The following is a 13,508-nucleotide window of genomic DNA, read 5'->3' on the forward strand; positions in this document are numbered from 1 at the left end:
CTGCTTCCTAATATTGCCCTGAAGGGCTCAAATGGCACTTAGGGATGCTCAGCTTTTATTTGACTGCTATAGCCCCGAGTAGTAGGAAGATAAGGTAAAGTAGAATTTTCAAGTTATTCGACGTGCTGAAAACCCAAGTTGAAAATTCGTGAACCCTACTGAACACATTACAGTCGTCCCGTGGACTCCAAGGGATTGGTTCCAGGGCTGCCCATAGATAACCAAATCTGCAGGGGCTCAAGTCCCTTATATAAAATGGCAATGGATTTGCATATAACATGTGCACACCATCTCCAGTTTATTTATACCTAATATGGTGTAAATGCTGTGTAAATAGTTGCCAGTGTGTGACAAATTCAAGTTTTACTTTTTGGAACCATCTGGAATTTTTTTTTTTTTTGGACTATTTTCTACCCACGGTTGATTGAACCCATGGATGTGGCAGCCGTGGATGTGGAGGGCTGACTGTACCTGGTCGTTTTATGCCCTCGGTGTAATGTCATTGTGTTGTTTGTCTTAGGTTCCGATTCAGGGTCAGGGCTTGGGCCCTCGTTATCCCACACATTATCTTTTCACCCGCACAGGGCCTCCTGGGTTATCAGATCTAGAATGACAGTGCGCGAAGCCCAGAACCAGCCGGGGCTTGCAGCAGAGGGCTAGTATCCTCTGTACCTGAATAGAGTGACATTTGTTCCCCGCCTGCTTGGAAGCTGTGGGGAGGGCATGGCGGAGCCCAGAAAACCCCAGTGTGGCGCTCTCTCCCTCTCCCCAGAGAGCAGCATCTCGGTGGAGGTGGCCAGCAATGCCAGCGTCGTCCTGGAGGGTGAGAATCTGCACCTCTCCTGCAGCATCCGCACGGCGGGCCGGCCGCTGGGCCGCTTCTCCGTCATGTGGCAGCTGGTGGACAGGCAGAACCGCCGCAGCAACATCATGTGGCTGGATCGGGACGGCACCTTGCAGCACGGCGCGTCCTACTGGGAGCGCAGCAGCTTTGGGGGCGTCCAGATGGAGCAGGTGCAGCCCAACTCGTTCAGCCTGGGCATCTTCAACAGCAGGAAGGAGGACGAGGGCCAGTACGAATGCCACGTGACCGAGTGGGTGCGGGCCGTGGACGGCGAGTGGCAGGTGGTGGGGGAGCGCCGGGCCAGCACCCTCATCTCCATCACGGCTCTCGGTAAGTCAGCTCGGCAGTCTTTTGGTGGGACTGTTGGGGAGATGCTCCCATGTCAGGACCCTCGTAGGAAACAGATGGCACCTTCCAAAGGGTTTAATTGAAGAACGCCTTTACCGAGTGTGCATGGCGATAAAGGAACCGACGATGGTTCGACATGGTGGCTCTCTGGGATTGGGCGAGCTGGGAGCCGTTAGGACTCGGGTCTGGGTGGGAGGCATTCTGGCCAGGAGAGCAGTGACCCCAGGTAGAGGAACATGGCCATGGCCAAAATTGGCCTGGAAGAGCGAGAGCAAACCCTCTCCCTTCCTGCATCCCAGACCCTCCTGCTCAGGAGCTCAGCCCTCCTGGGAAGTTCTGAACAGTGCAGAGAAGAGGAGAAAATCACCTTTTGTACCATTTCTGGCTGAGTGTAAGCTCTTAAGCTCAGTTGTCCCTTGGAATCCTCACCTAGCCTACAGGTAAACACTCTGATTTCACAAGGAGACTAGAGAGACAGGTGGATTAGTTTGCCCAGGACTGTAGCTTTGAAATAACAGACCCACAGTCTGAACCCAGGAAACCAGCAGTTTGTCTTAATTTTTTTTTCCCAAAGCCTGTGTTTTTGTCTTTTCCTCTATAGGGCTCTTCCTTAAGGAGCCTTTTCCTCATTAGCATGAAAGTAGAAGATACCTTGAGATTTGCTAAAACCAAAGAATATTAGATTTGCTTCTCACAGGGCAGTTCCAGAGGCTTCTGTCAGCATTTATTTGCCTAATAGAACCAGTCTATTGAATTTTAAAAGACCAGACTGCTACTTTGCGGGGAAGGTAACTTGTCACGTCAGGTCTTGTCAGGTCTTTCCGGTTTGTCAGCAGACTGTGACCTCAGTTGTCCTCAGTGACTTTGCATCCCAGCCCCGGGACCACGGTGCCGCCTTCCTCACAGGCGGGCTTGGTGGTGCTCTTGGACACACCCCAATCAAGATGGCAGCCCCAGGCGGTTTCGCCCTCAACAAAGTCCTTTCTCACTGAATTACATTTACTTTCTAAAAGCTTAATCCCCAAAGTTGACCTGCTATCTGCACGAATCACGCCTCTGGAAACGTCATCCAGTGGTTGCGGGTCCTGATCAGCTCAACCCCTGGGCCTCTGCTCAGCGCCCTGTGTGGACACGTGGAAACGGAAGCTTCGAGGAAGGTTCCGGGCGTCGGCGTCCAACAGCAGGAGGCTTTCCCATCCTGTGAGGCTAGGGACGTCTGGGGAGTGGTCAGAGTGAGAAGTGATCATACAGTGTCAGGTTATTCGCTACTCTTCTCTGTGCTGCTCACCATGCGTCTCTGGTCCCCACAGCCCGGGGTAACCAATGCGCCCTGTCCCAGCTCTGCCGAAAGATTTGTTCTGTGCCTTGTCTTTTACTGGCAGAGTTTAAAGTGCCTTCCTGAAAGTACCTTGTGTGTGTGTTTAAACAAACTACATGTTTAACAAAATAAGAGTATATGCTGTGTGGCAGGTACCGGTCCAGGTATTTCAGAAATGCTAACACACCCAGTCTTCACAAGGACCCATTTTGCAGATGGGAAAGTAGAGGCAGAGGAAGTTAAGTATCAACATCATACAGCTAGAAAGTGTCACAGTTGGGCATCCGGCTCCAGGGGCTATGCCTTGAACCACGGTCTTAAACTTCCCAGGAGTAAAGCAACCTCATCAGGCCCCCGGGCTCAGTGACATGCAGTTTTGTGCCCGATTGCCATTTACAGGCAGCTTGAGAGTGGCCAGTTTATTTAACCTTGCTGGTTCTCAGTTCGATCATCCCCGTAAGGAAGGGCTGATGAGCCTCCCCATCCCGCAGGGTCGTTTTGAAGGTTCAGTGAAGTGTGGTGAAAGCAGAGCAGCTGGCACTGCTCCTGGCACATAGATGGCATTTGGGAAATACTGGCTGCTCACAGTTTTGTAATCAGAGCCAATTTGGTAACAGTAAGTCACGTTTCAAGACTGAAGGGACCCCGATGACTCCTGTTGAGGGGTCGTATTAGGGATTAGCGAGGGCGGAGTTTGGAGGGCAGCCTGCTTGTGCAGAACCCGCCTCACCCCAGGTCGCACCTGTGGAAGATCATTCCCTCTGCCTGTGAGTCCCTCGCTGCCTCTTTCCCTTGGATTCCATGAGGAGGCGGAAGAGGGACCAGGAGCAAGACCAGCTCGGGGGACTTGGGCACCTGCTGCACCTGCCCCCACCCCTGGCACCCATGCACTGGTGGGCCAGGCAGAGGAGGCGTCAGAGACCAGGGTCTGAGCCTTTGTTCTAGCCTTTGCCAGGGCGCCCTTGTCACGCACACTGCCCTGAGAAAGCCACGTGTCTCCCCTGGCCTGAGTCCCTCTGCTCTCTCTCCAGAGACAGGCTTTGCGGTCACTGCCATCTCCCGCACACCCGGGGTGACCTATAGCGACTCCTTCGACCTGCAGTGCATCATCAAACCCCACTACCCCTCCCGGGTGCCTGTGGCGGTCACATGGCGCTTCCAGCCGGTGGGCACTGTCGAGTTCCACGACCTGGTGACCTTCACCCGGGATGGAGGGGTCCAGTGGGGGGACCGGTCCTCCAGCTTCCGGACCCGAACAGCCATTGAGAAGGCCGAGTCCAGCAACAATGTCCGCCTGAGCATCAGCCGGGCCAGCGACACGGAGGCGGGCAAGTACCAGTGTGTGGCGGAGCTGTGGCGGAGGAACTACAACAACAGCTGGACGAGGCTGGCTGAGAGGACCTCCAACCTGCTGGAGATCAGGGTGCTGCAGCCAGGTAAGGGTCCTGGGGCCCCGGGCACCTGCTGAGCTGACGGGACACGTGGAAAGGCAGGTGGAGTCCAGCCCTGAGCCCTCAGCCTGGCTGCTTTTTGCTTTTTTTTTTTTTTTCTGGGCCTCCTCTGAGGCATATGGAAGTTCCCAGGCTAGGGGTCAAACCCTACGCCACAGCCACAGCAATGCAGGATCTGAGCTGCGTCCGCAACTGACCCACAGCTTTCGGCAATGCCGGATCCTTAGCCCCCTGAGTGAGGCTGGAGTTCGAACCTGCGTCCTCATGGATACTAGTCAAATTTGTTTCTACTGCAGCACAATGGGAACTCCTTGGCCTGGCTGCTTTCATCTCCCAGCTTTCTGTTTGAGAGATTTCCAAACGGTAGGAAGTTGCAAGACTCGTATTTCTTTTCATGATGGTTGGTCATTAACATCTTAGCACATTCCCTTCTCCCTCCGTGTGTAATTTTTATTGTTTTTGAGCCATTCGAAGGTAAGTTGCCATTTGAGCCATTTGAAGGTAAGTTGCCAACGTTAGGACACTTCCTCAGAAATACGTTCATGTTTCTCTGAAGGTCAGGACTTTGTCCCACCCAGTGACCGCAGCATTATCAGACTCCGGGAATTTAATGGGATTGTAGGACGTGACTAGCGTTTCCCCAGTTGTCTTGAAATACCTCTTGTAGGTTTTTCCCTTCCAAACCAGGATCCAATCAGGGATCACATGTCCTAGTTAGTTGTCATTTCTCTTTAGACTCCTTTAATCTAGGACAGTTCCCCAGCCGTGTGTGTGTCTGTCTGTCTGTGAAGACATTGGCATCTGTGAAGTGTGCAAGCCAGCTTGACTGTTTTGCATGAGCTGTCTCTGCTCAATGTCATCTCCAGTAATTCTTGCAGCAACGAAGTGAATGGGGTACCATTGCCCCGTTTGCAGACAGGGAACCTCAGAGGTGAGAGGGAAAATGGCAGGCACTTGTAGAGTGTCTGCTTTGTGTGAGGCGCTTAGGGTTGGTGATTTTCTGAGAATTTCACAACAGCCCCAGGAAGGATCAGTGACCAACCGAGGGTCATGTAGCTAGTGAACGGGGCCAGGGTTTGAGTCCTTGTCCATCTTTCTCCCACACTGTTTCCTTGGCCCAGGCCCTATTCTCAGGCCCTGGATTTGAGCTCCCGGCTCCCATCTCCCAGGCAGGCAGAAGCTCTCACAGCGGGTGGTCAGGATGCCCTAGCTGGGCAGTCTTGGGGGCTTCCTGCAAACAAGCTCACCTTCATCAGGGCCCTTCCCCTAACATGGGGGAAGAGGGTAAGCACCTGATACTCTTAGGGTTTCCCTCCTGCCTGTCCCTGCCTCCGGTTAGGTTGGAAGCAGGTGGAGGTAGAGCCCCGCCTGGCTCCTGCTTCCCTCCCAATGCTCAGCCCTGAGCAGGAGAGCACAGGCACCCAGGCTGAAAGTTTGGGGGCTGGACAAGAGAGGACTTTGCAAGGCCTTTTCTCTGAGTTTCCACCCCACCCACTTTGCAAAGATGGTTTGAACACCTTGCAAAAAGGACTTTTCTGCCAGCTCACAGCCAAGATGTGTGCCTAGCTGGATCTGCTCTATCACGGCAGGCGGTCACAGTGCTTGTTGTTTTCAGCAGTGTGAGGTTACAAAACGCAAATGTCTGAGCATACCCTTCGCCTCTTATAACCCCATACCAGAGGCCTGTATTGAACCAGCTTGGAATGAACAAGTTGTATAAATGACGGGATGGCTCCTTGGCCAATTAGATCCTAAATTTGGACCACAAGATGCCTAGGGAAGAGGCTCTTCTGCTTAAGTGGATTTGCAGGTTAATGGAAGGTTAAGCAGAGACCCCCATTTTGCATGAACCCTTGTTGTGGAAAATGCCACGGGGCCCGCTTGCCTGCCTCGCTGAGTAATTGCGCCCTTTGTGGTCTCCTGGCCTCACGTGCTCGTCACGTGGTTCCCCAGCTGCAGAAGGCAGAGGAGGTGCTAAGCCAGGACCTTGCCTGGCATTGCCTTTTTGAATCAATCTGTAATATTTCCTTCCTCCTCTTACTGCTTAGAATCCAAGGCTGGGGTGCCTAAGGGAAGCAAAAGGAATTAGTTCATCGGAGGTTCTCGTTATTTGGATTAATTTATGGTGCCACTAAAGGGAGAAGGGGACAAAAATGTACCAAGTACCCCTTGGGTGGTTGGCTTTGTGCTGAGTACCTCTGTTTTCTAAGTTCGTCCAGTACAGAAATTATGTAGATGTTTCTGTGCTCCTTTTGCTAACGAGGAAACCAAGGCTGCCAGTGTTTAGGAGCCGCGATGAAGGCAAACGGATTGGAAGGAGATGGAGCCCGGGTCTCTCTGATGTCCCTGGAAGTGCATTTGCCACGACACAGATTTATTGCTCCCCTCCTGCCCCGGAGAGTTGGGGAACCCGGGATCTGCCCTGAGGATGGCCTTTGTGTCTCACGTGGCTCACACTGATTTTGTTCGTGATTTCACTGTGAAGTGAGCACACGCAGTGGCCGCCATGGGAGACTTGGGAGCGAGCGCCAGGGTGCTTGGCCTCTGCTCAGAGGTGCCCAGCAATGCGCTGGGCTGGTCCTCCAGGGGCCGAGGAGGGCAAGGCAGGCGCCGAGGCTGCATGTGGCACCGGGGAGAGTGCCTCCCCCGTGAGTGTTACTGTCTCTCCTTATTAAGTATTTATGCATTTAGCACTTAATATTTTCCAAAGAGCTTTGTGTTCATTTTTGCTCTTTTTCCTCCACACCCTCGTTGGTACTGGTGCTTTTATTTGGGGGAAGTAGAAGTGGAAAAGTACCAGAGGGTTGACTGCCTGCTGGGGACTGTCCCGGACACTTGGTGCATATGACCTCATTTGCTGTCACTGCAGCCCTGGGAAGAAAGTACTGCGTTCCCATTTTACAAATGCAGTAACGGAGGCTCAGAGAGGTTGTGCCTTGCTGGAGTCAAAAAATAGAGAGAGAAATGTGGGGATGAGAACCCAGGAATGAACTTTATTAACAAGCAGTTGGGAGTTCCTGTTCTGGCTCAGCGGAAACGAACCCCACTAGCATCCATGAGGATGTGGGTTCAATCCCTTTCCTCGCTCAGTGGGTTAAGGATCGGGCGTTGCTGTGAGCTGTGGTGTAGGTCACAGACGCAGTTTGGAGCTGACATTGCTGTGGCTGTAGGGTAGGCCAGCGGCTACAGCTCTGATTTGACCCCTAGCCCGGGAACCTCCATATGTTATGGGAGTGGCCCAAGGAATGGCAAAAAAAAAAAAAAAAAAAATTTAAAAAGCAGTTGGGGAGTTCCCACTGTGGCACAATGGGATTGGCAGCTTCCCTGCAGTGCCCGGAGGCTGGTTCGATCCCCGGCTGGCACAGTGGGTTAAAGGATCTGGCTTTGCTGCAGCTGCTGTGGAGGTCACAACTGCAGCTCAGATCTCAGCCCTAGCCCAGGAACTCTGTATGCTGTGGTGCGGGCCAAGGAAAAAAGCAAAAGTTGGGGTGGACAAAAGGGAGTCTTGGACCTTTTTTTAAGGCTGTGGAATCAGAATTTAGCCTGTCTGCACTCAGTTAAGGGTCTCCTTTACGGAGGCGCCTCTCCCTGTAGAGTGACTCCTCCCATGGAGGAGCCTGGGCACTGGTGGCCCCACAAGTAACGCCAGTAACAGCGACAGCAGCTCGTCTTTACTGACCTTTTCTCGTGTGCCCGTCGCTGTCCTGAATGTTTGACATCCGGCGACGTTTCTAGCTCTTCCTTAATCCATGCAATGCCATGAGGGGGTGCCACCTTCACTCCTTTTATAGATGAGGATGCTGACACCGGGGATAAATAAATTACCCAGTGATCCATAATAAATGGCAGAGGCAAGATTCAAATCCAGACAGGCCGTCTGGCTCCTGAGTCCAAATGTAATTTATTTTATTATGGTATTTTTTCCTCAGGAATCCTCTTGGGTACCATATACCTTGATTCAATTCCCCCTCTTTCTAGGTTACCGTCCTGCGTTGCATTAGCAGGCACTTAGGTTTGTTTTTTTAAGTTGGGGTCACAAGGCACCTGCAGAGGTTTCTCAAGACAGTTTGCTAATGTGTAGGCGTTTAATTTGTGCCTCCGCGAATGCCTCTCTTTCTTCTGACTTCTGCCACCAGATGGCCCTAAGGCTTGGGGACACCAGAGCTCAGCCCAGTGTTGGATTCTCTTCTTTCTACTCTCTCTCTGTCTCTTGCCTCTCAAAACATGGATTCTTATTGCTGCTCTGGTGTTTTCCATAGGAACCTCCCCCAGTACCTGCTTCCTCCCTTTTAAAAAGATGATTTTGTTAAATGTTACCCCCCGCCTTTTTTTTTTTTTTTTGGTCTTTTTAGGGCTGCATTTGTGGCATATGAAAGTTCCCGGGCTAGGGGTGGAATGGAAGCTATAGCTGCCGGCCTACACTACAGCCACAGCAACACCGGATCCGAGCCACATCCTCGACCTACACCACAGCTCATGGCAACACCGGATCCTTAACCCACTGAGCAAGGCCAGGCATCAAACCCGAGGCCTCATGACCACTAGTTGTGTTCATTACTGCCAAGCCACAAGGGGATGCTCCTGATTTTGTCAAATATTCTTATTCTAACAGAATCCAGTAGAAATGCAGGGAACTGTTGACTCACTCATGCTGGTCCATTTATCAGCCGTCCACAGCTGATGGCACCTGCTCCCGACAAGGCTCTGTGTGGTCTGCGCTCTAGACCCATCCTTGCTGGAGCCACTGCAGACCTGACTGTCACCAGTATTTATTTCACAAAAGCTCTGGCTGGGTGGCAGGGTGAACTGGTTGTGGATCTGTTACCGTATCAACCACTGTAGATGTGTGCTTCCCGTTCCGAATGCACGTCCCTGAGGAAATCTTCCAAGAACGCCATCCCTCCCCTTTTCTCGTTGATTTAGCTTAGCCTCACTCCCACTGATGGCAGAATGGGACACCCTCCCCCCTGCCAAAGGGCATTTAGGCCAGACTTTAAGCTAGTTCACCATATTCTATTCTTAACTCTTAATCAATTCTTTTCTCTTTAAATTTTGAAGCATTGCTTTGCTGCCTTCTGATTTTCGTTAGTACCAAAGATACCCTCCAATTACCTCTCCCTAAACACAGAGGCAATAAGGGAGATGTCAGCACTCATTTTCCAAATATTTACAACCATATCTTGGTCTGGCTCTTAAATATTGCACATTTAAATTGACAAAGCAATAAACAAGCTTCCAGGAGGACAGCCTCCGGTGTGGAAAGCCGACTTGTCAGTGGGTGTATTCTGCTGGGATTTTACTGATGGGCAGTCAGGATGAATATTTAATACCCTCTGGATGCTGCCAAATCTGTTTTCTCCAATTTCTTACTGCTGACCTGGCAGATTGGGAGAGCTGAGGGCTTTTTCTTTGACTTCCCCAAGTCTGGGGCTTGTGACAATGGCTCTCCTTGTCACAGTCTAGTAGGTGACAGGCTGCCCCATCCTTCAGAGGGATTGGCCCCTCCTTTCTGTCAGGAGGACCTGGAGTTTGTCCATCCCGTAGGCATGTGGCTTCTGCCCGGTGGGTGTGTAGGTAGACCAGGAGAGCAAGAGCCCCGGAGGAGTCCCCAGCCTCCGCCCTGCCCCCACCCCGAGCCTCAGACTTGGTTGTCATGGTGACAAACTGTGCACCTGTTTGGAATCAGTGAACAAGGGTCACTGCTCTGTCTGCAGACAGGTAAGGCAGACAGGGCATGTCTGGCTTACTCCTAATTAGCTCTTTCCACCTCCAAACTTTCGCTACTTTCTCCTTGCCTCCTCCCTCCCGGCGCCTCCTGGGAGCTCCTTTGAACACCTGCTGTGTGCCAGTTTCAGAGCTGAGGGTTGCCGCCCAAGTGATGGGTGTGTCGCGGCTCCTGCCCCTCTGGCTGTCCAGAGGCCTGGGGAGAGAGAGAGGCGCAGGGAGGAGTTGGAGGGACGTGGTAGGGTCACCCTGGGGATGGGGCAAGGGCCTGAGGGGGGGGGGTCTGTTGGGATGGGGGTGGGTGGAGGGAAGGAGCAGTGGGGCGTTCAGCCTCTGAGTGGGTTAAAGAGCATCCTGAGGGGGGCAGCAGCCTGCTGGTGTTGATAGGACTGAAGCATGGGGGTGGGGAGGTTAGTCCCCACGTGGGTTGGCAAGAGCCAGGGGAGCCCCATTTGTACACGGTGGCATGGAGGGTCACCCTTCATGAAGGTCAGAGGCAAGGACAGACCAGACAGCCTGGGTTTGAATCCTGGCTCTAGCACCTACCAGCAGTGTAACCTTGGGCAGGTGTCTTTATAGATCTGGGGATAATAATATTTATCACGTGGGTCTGGTGAGGACCAGATCATTAATATTTATAAAGGGCTTGGAATAGTGCTGAGCACATAGAAAGGATTATAGCAGTTTGTGAAATAAGAATATTCTGAGCTGAGCAATTTGGACTTGAGATCACACTCAGATTGTATTCTCCCTTTTTAGGTAACAATTTATAGTAGTCCGTTTACTACCCTAAAATAAAATTCATAGATGATACGACATTTTTACTCATGTAATCTGTAAAAATTGTTATGATGCCTTAATGGTGGCAGAAATGAGAAATTTTTTTCAGAAACAGTTCATAATAAAATAGTACGTTCTAAGGAGTCAGTGCTCAGAAGCAGCTACTTTGGGAGGCTTGGGACCATGGGCGATGCTGCCGCTGGGCAGAGCCCTGCTAGCCTGCCCCAGATGTAGCACTGCTGTCCGGACAGGTTTCAGAAGTCCTGAGCCAATCCTGCGACAGTGCTGAACAAAGCAAAGGAAACGCCTCCCTTGATTTAACATCTTTTAGAAGTTAAAAACCAACCGGGAAGACGTATTGTGGCAATGGTAAAATGAAAAGTAGGTTCTAGGTGCAGAGACAGCTTTTTTACTTGTAAGAATGTGATTTGAAGAGTTCCTGTTGTGGTTCAGTGGAAACGAATCTGACTGGCATCCATGAGGACACAGGTCCGATCCCTGGCCTCGCACAGTGGGTTAAGGATCTGACATTGCTGAGAGATGTGGTGTAGGTCCCACACGGGCTCAGATGGGGCGTTGCTGTGGCTGTGAGGTAGGCCAGCAGCTACAGCTCCGATTTGACCCCTAGCCTGGGAACCTCCATATGCCTTGGGTGCGGCCCTAAAAAAAGACCAAAAAAAAAAAAAGTGGTTTGAAAGTTGCGTGGGATACAAGGCAGAGATCTGTGGCACGTCATCGTCCCAGGCTGGGTTTACATTATTGCTGGTTCTAGTCCATGGCCTCCGTCCCCTCCCCTCCTGCCCACAGCTTTCCGTGGTGGTCCCTGGGGCATTGCTGCCCTGCTGAGAACTGCTGTGTAGGGAGCCATGAGCTCCTGTTTGTAGCCTAAGAAACTTTCCCTGGTGGGGCTAAGGCTGTAGGTAGGAAGACTGGGAAAGAAATGATTAGAGGCTCAAACAGGGCATAAGCACGGGGAGGGAAGGGCAGAGGGCTAAGGGTTAAGGTGTAGTGACTGCCTGACTGGCAGGTGCCTTTGCCCCCTCCTTCCTGAGAATGGATGGGACACACACACATTTTTCCCTGCAGCTGAAGCTCTGCCTCCTTCTCCCGTACCTCCCCCCACCCCACAGCTCTGCCTTCACTCTCTCCCTGTCTTTTGCGTGTTGGCTGACCTGCATCCGTCAGTTTGAACAATCTCCGCTGTCCAGCCCCTGGCCCCCTGTGCTCCTAGCATGACTGACTGCTGTCACGGATCTGTAATAAAGTTTTCCTTCGCCCCTTCTGTGCCTGCCCTCCCTGGCCCTGCACTGCCCTCTGGCTTCTGTTTGTACCACTGCACAAAAGCTGCTGTCTCCACAATTACCTGCGGCCGCCTCACTGCCACATCTGTGGCTTCTCAAACTTAGTGCATCAGACTCACCTGGAGGGCTCCTGAGACAGACAGACAGACAGACAGAGACACACACACGAGGGCTCCTGAGACAGACAGAGACACACACGAGGGCTCCTGAGATAGACAGACAGAGACAGACACACACACACACACACACACACACACACACACACGAGGGCTCCTGAGACAGACAGACAGAGACACACACACAGACACACACACACGAGGGCTCCTGAGACAGACAGACAGACAGACACACACACACCCCTACCTGCCACCTCTGCGTCAGTCAGTGCCTCCACCCACCCCTGGTGGCGTCGATGCCCTAGGCGCAAAGGTGGATCTAGTCTATGCTCCCGGCCCCTTGCAACCTGGGGGAGGCTTACCTTTCTCACTTCATCCCCTACCCCTGACCACGTGCTCGTCCCTGAATACCATGATCAGAGGTCTCACTTCTGCCCACCTGGGTCCTCTCTCTGGGGTGTCTTTCTTTCCCCTCTGCCTGGGAACCCCTCTTCATTTGTTTCTCAGGGCTTGCCTCCAATGTCATGTATTTTTTGAGATGTTTGCTCCTCTGCATCACAATTTCCTTTATGTTTCTGTACCTCCAAGAAAAGATCAATTACATATTCTATCATCTGTTGATTGTTTAGCAGCTGTTTGGGTCATAGTTTCTGCCATGTAGATGCTTAAAAATTAGTAGGAAAGATAAGACCTTTAAATTAACTTTAGGAGTTCTCGTTGTGGCTCAGCAGTAATGAACCTGACTAGTATCCATGAAGATTTGGGTTCGATCCCTGGCCTCACTCAGTAGGTTAAGGATCCGGCCTTGCTGTGGCTGTGGTGTAGGCTGGCAGCTGCAGCTCCAATTGGACCCCTAGCCTGGGACCTTCCATATGCTGCACCTGTGGCCCTAAAAAAATAAATGAGTAAACTTTAGTCTAAGGTAGCAGCATATAAGAGCTCCAGCGGGGTTTAAGGGAATCTTTTATGGCTGAAGAAGTGTTTGAGTGAGAAGCACGCACGCAAAGTGGAACTTGCAGGACGGGTGGGTTGGCTGGTGAAGCAGCTGCTCTTCTCTGCTGCGGGTTCTTCCTTTCCTCCTCCACCTGATGTGCCATGCTTGCCTGCCTTGCACCCTGTCCTGGCTGGAGCTCAGTGGCCTCTGCTACCTGGAAAACACATGAGTCTCTATGTTTTGATCGGAGGTCTCAAGGAAACTCTCCAGATGCAGAAAGAAAGGGCCCTTCCCTCAAATGGGGTATAGCCGGCTCTAGGAGCCCCACACTGCCTGGGAAGATAGCTGCCGCCTGCTCTGGAGTCAGTGCTCGCAGGTAGGGCGCTGGGAGGTGGGGCTTGACCTGCAGCCTCTCACCTTCTTCCTGCCTCTTCCTCCTGCTGCCTCAACCGCTGAGTATTAACCAAGTCCTCAGCATCTTTTCTTTCACCCTTGCGTTTATTGCCAAAGTCCATTCACTCACACAGCCAAGTCCAGGATTTCTCAGGCCTTAAGGTGCATTTGAATCACCTCGGGATCTTGTTAAAAAGCAGAATCTTGTTCAGGAAGTCATGGTGCAGCCCCAGGCTCTGCCTTCCTTTCTTTCTGTCTGTCTGTCTGTCTGTCTTTCTTTGCCACACCCTGGGCATAAG

The 13,508-nt window shown here is 52.0% G+C and overlaps 1 protein-coding gene across 2 annotated transcripts in view; it reads left to right on the top strand.

Moving 5' to 3' along the window:
• IGSF3 (immunoglobulin superfamily member 3) overlaps positions 1-13,508 on the top strand; it is a 109,936-nt gene that overhangs the window by 77,285 nt on the left and 19,143 nt on the right. For both annotated transcript variants that reach the window (XM_047784917.1, XM_047784916.1), the window contains 2 exons: positions 773-1,174; positions 3,542-3,946. In XM_047784917.1, the coding sequence (XP_047640873.1) occupies positions 773-1,174; positions 3,542-3,946 (807 nt within the window). The remainder of the gene's footprint in view (positions 1-772; positions 1,175-3,541; positions 3,947-13,508) is intronic.

Source organism: Phacochoerus africanus, chromosome 6 (assembly GCF_016906955.1).
Source record: "Phacochoerus africanus isolate WHEZ1 chromosome 6, ROS_Pafr_v1, whole genome shotgun sequence".
Taxonomy (NCBI): Eukaryota; Metazoa; Chordata; class Mammalia; order Artiodactyla; family Suidae; genus Phacochoerus; species Phacochoerus africanus.